Source organism: Schistocerca piceifrons, chromosome 5, assembly GCF_021461385.2.
Source record: "Schistocerca piceifrons isolate TAMUIC-IGC-003096 chromosome 5, iqSchPice1.1, whole genome shotgun sequence".
Classification (NCBI taxonomy): Eukaryota; Metazoa; Arthropoda; class Insecta; order Orthoptera; family Acrididae; genus Schistocerca; species Schistocerca piceifrons.
The window spans coordinates 628,418,699-628,426,488 of record NC_060142.1 but is presented as its reverse complement, the minus strand read 5'-3'; the positions used below and the strand labels follow the sequence as shown (position 1 = coordinate 628,426,488).

Genomic DNA, 7,790 nt, shown 5'->3' with positions numbered 1-7,790 from the left:
GTTACTTAGCCAGGACTTGAGAACCAGCCTAGTATTTACCTAGTCAAATATGGGAAACTGCCTAAAAACCACGTCAAGGTTGACTAACAGACTAGCCCTCATCATTAATATGCTGGGTGGATTTGATCTGCGGCCAGCACACCAGCTCAAATCCTGAGCATCATTTTGACACGTACAGCTATCTGGGTGTGTTAGAAGAATTATTCTAACTTGTTAAGAAAAGTTATTCACAAGTCTACAAGTATGCACATTTTGCCAGAAATCAACAGTTCAAATAAAGGTTTAATACTATGTGGAGTACAGTACAACAAGAGACAGGGCTACAGATTTTAGAGCAAGAAAACATGTCTACTAATTTGAATGGAAAACTTAGAAGTGATAATTCACAAGTAACAGGTATTTTCATAAATTGTTTCTTTTAAAGGCAAATGAGACAACAGAGTCAAGTAGTTCATCAGAAAAATCAAGACAATGTTGGGAAAACAACTTCCATAAAATTTAGTGTTCTGGTGCTTTCACCCACTTCTCTATCCTGAGCTATGTACTCTAAAACAGCGAAAATAACAGTGTCACTGGTAAATCACAAATTTGTTTTAAGAATAGTTGCTCATTGGATAATGCTACTTTGACATTCACTTTAGGATAATGATACTGCTTTACTACTTCAAGAGTAAAAAACGCACAGAACAGATGCTCAACCAGACAAATAACAGCTCAGTTCTTACTGTGAGGACTGATAGTGAACAATTCTTAATTTATTCTTACAATTTATTTATTTTTTATTTATTTTTATTGAAGTCGTTCAGCAGGGATCTTAAGCTATGTGGGTCATGACTGAGACTTTCATTACTCTGCAAAATAATGCTTAAATGGTATATACTATATCCAGGAATTTCTGTACATTTTCTGAGATCCCAGAAACTGATATCATTGAGTATTCTGCACATGTTTTTTTCTTTTGGCTACACTGCAGCACAGTTGTGGGAGATATAAAAGGCTAACAGCAGCATCATTTGAAATTGTTTAGATGACTATGCATTAGGCTTCAGCAATTTGAAAAATTCACGGTCATGTGTTAATTTTAACTTATTTCACAATATACTTGTGCAATATAACCATGTACCTACAGCAGCTTGTACACAGTAATTTCTGCTAGGATAAAATTATGCTAAATAAGGACATATTTATGTGCACTTCATAATGTACTTACTGCCAGCCAATGAATGTTGCTGCAAACTACACACATGTATAAAGATTCATTGCTATGACATTTCTGGAAAAAAAATCAAAGCACACAAATGAAAAAAAAAACTTCAATTTAAGTGTCAACCACCTTTCAGAATCCCCAGCCAAGAATGTCATATGAAATTACTCTTTACTCTAAAAAGAACTTACATTGCACCACTCAAAAATTTCATGGCTACTAAAAGTGCAAAGCTCTGGGTGAAGCTCCCTATAAAATTTACAGTTCCATCCAACAGGTAAGCTATGACTAGAAGCTTTCTTCTGCCATACATGTCTGACAAGAAACCCCACAGAAATGATGTTGCAACCATCCCTGTAAAAAGAAATGAGTGTCAACATTTACAAGAAATTATGTATGTGGCAACAAAGGTTAATTTCTGAATTAATTCATTTATCAAGTACAGTAAATCCCTGTGAAGAAGAACATGTTGTCCATGCTAAGAACATTGTGAAAAAATGTGGTACATTGTCACAAGAGAGCACAAGTTCTGGGTTTCCCCATAGATACAGTTCTGCTGCAGTATGGATAACAGGTGCACCATGGTGTGGGAGGGGTATGGCAAGGCAAATTGAAACATCTCCAAAGTTGAAGTACAGACAACAGTATGTTGCTTGTGAGCAAAACATCTAAATTACACACAGATTAACTGTGAAATTTTCTTATCATGTATGTACCAAGTGTCTAGATATAGTGAAACATTGCAAAAAATCTGACCATGGCCATACAGATGAGGATGATGTTGATATGGAAGAAAGGCCACTGACATCAACCACAGACGATAATGTCCATGCAATCAAGGTACATGATAGAAAGCAGTCACAGCTGACAAGGATGTTCATCTAGCAGTACTCAAATGGCTCCATGACCCAAGGAGCATATTTCTATTGTTGATGAACTGACCAATTGGTAATACATTCTGATCACTGTTTACAGAGACTTCGTGAAAAACAGTAACATATCTGTGTCACTTTGAAGTGTACTGCAGCGTTCAACAAAAGTTATTTGGTCAGTCATAATAATGTGTAGCTTATTTTTTGAGGTACTCTCACATTCACAAAATTAAGCAGTTATTAGAAACTGCATTAATTATCAACAATTATTAAAACTACTCTAAACCATCGGTCCTCATACAAGATGAATTTCAGATTCTCTATGGTTCCTGATGTAAAAAGGTTCTGTATCAAGGGCTTGAATTCCAACATTCCATCAATCCAAAAGTATGTTTTACAGGCCCTCTGCTGTTCCTGATCTATTTAAACAACTTAGTAGATAGCCAGCCAGTGTTGCCGAGCAGTTCTAGGTGCTTCAGTCTGGAACTGCGCGACCGCTACGGTTCGAATCCTGCCTCGGGCATTGATGTGTGTGATGTCATTAGGTTAGTTAGGTTTAAGTAGTTCTAAGTTCTAGGGGACTGATGAGCTCAGATATTAAGTCCCATAGTGCTCAGAGCCATTTGAACCATTTGAACTTAGGAGATAACTTGAGTAGCCCTCTTAGACTGTTTGCTGATGATGCTGTCTTTTACTGTCTTATAAAGTCATCAGATGAGCAAAACAAACTGCAAAATGATTTAGACAAGATATTCATATGGTGTGAAAAGTGGCAGTTGACTCTAAGTAATGAAAAATGTCATCCACATGAGTACGAAAAGGAATTCACTAAATTTTTGTTACATGATAAATCTAAAGACGGTATACTCAGCTAAATGCTGAGGAATTACAATTACAAATAAGTTGGAATGATCACATAGTTAATGTGGGTAAGGCAAACCAAAGACTCAGATTCATTGGCAGAACACTGACAAAATGCAACAGGTCTACTAAAGAGCCTACACTATGCTTGTATGTCCTATTCTGGAGTATGCCAGTATGGTCTGGGATCCACATCTTATAGGATTGAATGAGGGCATTGAAATAGTTCAAAGAATGGTAGCTCGTTTTGTATTATTGGGAAGTAGGGGCGAGAGTGGCACGGTTATGATATGCAAATAGGGGCATTTTTCCTCATGGTATGATCTTCTCATGAAGTTCTAATTGTCAACTTTCTCCTCAGTGTGTGAAAATGTTTTTTTTAGTGCCCACATACATAGGAAGAAATGATCACCATAAAAAATAAGAGAAATCAGAGCGTGCACAGAAAGATTTAAACGCCTGTTTTTCTCATGCATTGTTTTAGAGTAGAACAGTAGAGAAATAGCTTCAGGGCAGTTCTATGGATCCTCTGCCAAGCACTTAATTGTGAATTGCAGAGTGATCATACAGATTTAGATACAGATGTAGATGGCCACTGTGGCTGAGTGGTTCTAGGCACTTAAGTCTGGGACCGCGCTGCTGCTACAGTCACAGGTTCGAATCCTGCCTCAGGCATGTATGTGTGTGATGTCCTTAGGTTAGTTAGGTTTAAGTAGTTCTCAGTCTAGGGGAGTGATGACCTCAGATGTTAAGTCCCATAGTGCTTAGAGCCATTTGAACCATTTGAACAGATGTAGATGAATAGCTTACAATTTCTGTTCAAAAATAGACAGTTTTGTATAAATCTTACCAACCACTATATTACAAAGTTGAGGAAGATAGCACTGACCTCTTACACGTAACAAAAATAAGAATTAATGATTGCACTAAAACGAAACCTCATGTGTTAGTGATCCAGAACAGCAGTGATAAAAGAAGCAGCTCAGTTTGGTATGTTTCTACAAGTTATATATGCCATATATTGAATACACTATAAATGTCATCATGGGAAACATGTCAACTGAATGAAAATTACACACATATAGGAAAAGTATTTATATGATCCTAAGCTGACCATTTACCAGTTACAAAAGATTACTTATTTCTATTCCAGAATTAATCTGTGCTACAGTAGGACTATGTTAAGGAGAAATAATTATAATCCACATCTGAAAATTTACCTATCAGACCTTCTATTTCCATGGGTAAGTTGGCAAAAAGTTCTGATGATGCCTACATGACTTCTTTCTGTGTCAAATTCTCTTTCACAACAGTGTGATGTACAACACTTTTCTTTCTGTTATTGTTTTTGTGAATTATCTGTATACTCTCAATCTCTCATGTAATGTTGGCAATGAATTCCATCAATACTCAAATGGTTTTGTGACCATGATGTATGAGTTGCAGTGATAAAGTTTTAATTATTACCCAAAGCTTAAAGTTATGTAATGAAATTTTAGTTTAGTGAAATCCTGGTTCACAATGAAACAGACTACAGTACTGTAACATGCAGTTAGAAGAGCCAAAACAAATTGACACACTCCACTGATGGAGTGGTCACAAGCTGCACCATTGTATTTTGCTCCCTCTAGTAGCACACTACGCTACTTTTGCATGGGAATTTCAATATGTACCGGGACTGTTGGCATGTTCCTGCAGACAAACCAAAAATTAAAGTATACCTGGATGGATAAAAAATCTACTCATCAAGTGGCACCAATAGAAAAAACGTATAAAATTTAGGGAAATGTGCAAGCTTTCAAAACCAGGTGGCTTCTTCTTGTGATCTGGGGTTCTGGGTAACTTTTCTGTAGCCCTCCCCATTTTCTAAATCTCGCCATTCCTTTAACCATCATCCTTCTTCCTTCCCTTTCAACTCTTCTGCTAGAAGGAGCCACTGGCCTTGAAAGCTAGTACATTTCCTCAGCTTTTATATATGTTTTCTCCTGCTGCCACTTGGTGATTAGATTTTCTATCTGTGCAAGTATATTATACACTGATCGGAAAAAGAATCAGAACACCAAAAAATAATTAATGTAAAGTAGAGTAATGAAATTTCAAGAATATGTTTATCTAGGTAACACATTCAAGTTATTAACATTGCAAGATCACAAGTTAATGTAATGGCGAGATAAGTCATTGCAAATGTGAAACGCTGGTACATTAATAACTGGTATAACCAATAGAATGTTGAATACAAGCAAGCAAACATGTATGCATTGTATTGTACAGGTGCTGGATGTCAGTTTGTGTGATGGAGTTACACACCTGTTGCACTTGGTCTATCAATACAGAAACAGTTAATGCTTTTTGTGAATAACACTGGAGTTGTCGTCCAGTGATGTCAAGTACGTGCTCAATTGGAAACAGATCTGGTGATCGACAGGCCAAGGCAACGTGTTGACACTCTGTAGCGGTTTGGATTACAACAACAGCATGTGGGTTAGAGTTCTCCTATTGGAAAACATCCCCTGGAGTGACATTCATGAATGGCAGTTCAATGGGTCATATCACCAGTCCGATGAACAAATTTTCAGTCAGGCTGTGTGGGATAACCACGAGAGTGCTCCTGGTGTATGTCAAGGTAGTTTGGTTGCAGGCCTTCAACTAGCCTTCTTCTAACCAACACATGGTCATCACTGGCACTGTGGCAGAACCAGCTTTTGCCAGAAGACACAACAGACCTCCACCCTGCCCTTCAATGAGCTCTCACTTGACACCACAGAAGTCGCAAATGGCAGTGGTTTGGGGTCAGTAGACTGCACACTACTGGGCATCTGGCTCAGAGCTGTCCTCAGGGTTGCCACAAGTTTCCCCAGGTGAAATTCCCTTATATTTCCCTGTTTTCTAGACAAGTTTTAGCATTTTTCCCTGACTAATTTCGAGATCTCAAGGGTAAGCAAAGACATAAGTTGACAAAAAAAATGTAAGGACTTCTGTGTTTCTTCCCCTCATGAGCAAAAATCTTAAGTACTAATGTCAACATCTTTTGTAATGAACTGTTTTTAGATGGAGAAAGCAAGATAAATGGTATTTGTGTTTTATTAAGACCACTGTTGTTATTTTATTTCAATAAAACAAAAGACATTCGGTGACAAAAATATGCATTTCCTTGGAGTCAAGACAGATTTAAAATAACATTACTGATTACCTTCACTGATTTCAGACATAACCTCAGAAAAATGTAGGCCTCTTGAAAGAAGTGTATAAGGCACGCCGAAAATAAGAGTACACAGTGTACAAACTGCCAGTGACTGTCACAATTTTCTCCTTCTTATCGCTCATATTTTCTAACATATAAATTATTTTCAAAGTGCTAAAATGTAGTAGACTAAATAACATGTCTACAAAATGATACACTGTACAATGTACACTCCTGGAAATGGAAAAAAGAACACATTGACACCGGTGTGTCAGACCCACCATACTTGCTCCAGACACTGCGAGAGGGCTGTACAAGCAATGATCACACGCACGGCACAGCGGACACACCAGGAACCGCGGTGTTGGCCATCGAATGGCGCTAGCTGCGCAGCATTTGTGCACCGCCGCCGTCAGTGTCAGCCAGTTTGCCGTGGCATACGGAGCTCCATCGCAGTCTTTAACACTGGTAGCATGCCGCGACAGCGTGGACGTGAACCGTATGTGCAGTTGACGGACTTTGAGCGAGGGCGTATAGTGGGCATGCGGGAGGCCGGGTGGACGTACCACCGAATTGCTCAACACGTGGGGCGTGAGGTCTCCACAGTACATCGATGATGTTGCCAGTGGTCGGCGGAAGGTGCAAGTGCCCGTCGACCTGGGACCGGACTGCAGCGACGCACGGATGCACGCCAAGACCGTAGGATCCTACGCAGTGCCGTAGGGGACCGCACCACCACTTTCCAGCAAATTAGGGACACTGTTGCTCCTGGGGTATCGGCGAGGACCATTCGCAACCGTCTCCATGAAGCTGGGCTATGGTCCCGCACACCGTTAGGCCGTCTTCTGCTCACGCCCCAACATCATGCAGCCCGCCTCCAGTGGTGTCGCGACAGGCGTGAATGGAGGGATGAATGGAGACGTGTCATCTTCAGCGATGAGAGTCGCTTCTGCCTTGGTGCCAATGATGGTCGTATGCGTGTTTGGCGCCGTGCAGGTGAGCGCCACAATCAGGACTGCATACGACCGAGGCACACAGGGCCAACACCCGGCATCATGGTGTGGGGAGCGATCTCCTACACTGGCCGTACACCACTGGTGATCGTCGAGGGGACACTGAATAGTGCACGGTACATCCAAACCGTCATCGAACCCATCGTTCTACCATTCCTAGACCGGCAAGGGAACTTGCTGTTCCAACAGGACAATGCACGTCCGCATGTATCCCGTGCCACCCAACGTGCTCTAGAAGGTGTAAGTCAACTACCCTGGCCAGCAAGATCTCCGGATCTGTCCCCCATTGAGCATGTTGGGGACTGGATGAAGCGTCGTCTCACGCGGTCTGCACGTCCAGCACGAACGCTGGTCCAGCTGAGGCGCCAGGTGGAAATGGCATGGCAAGCCGTTCCACAGGACTACATCCAGCATCTCTACAATCGTCTCCATGGGAGAATAGCAGCCTGCATTGCTGCGAAAGGTGGATATACACTGTACTAGTGCCGACATTGTGCATGCTCTGTTGCCTGTGTCTATGTGCCTGTGGTTCTGTCAGTGTGATCATGTGATGTATCTGACCCCAGGAATGTGTCAATAAAGTTTCCCCTTCCTGGGACAATGAATTCACGGTGTTCTTATTTCAATTTCCAGGAGTGTACTTGCAGTGAGAAAGTTGC

The 7,790-nt window shown here is 40.8% G+C and overlaps 1 protein-coding gene across 1 annotated transcript in view; it reads right to left on the bottom strand.

The window, feature by feature from the left end:
* Positions 1-1,391: 1,391 nt before the first annotated feature.
* The window catches only part of LOC124799172 (synaptic vesicle glycoprotein 2C-like), a 64,579-nt gene continuing 58,180 nt past the window's right edge, over positions 1,392-7,790 (bottom strand). The window contains exon 4 of the mRNA XM_047262710.1: positions 1,392-1,558. Within this exon, the coding sequence (XP_047118666.1) occupies positions 1,392-1,558 (167 nt within the window). The remainder of the gene's footprint in view (positions 1,559-7,790) is intronic.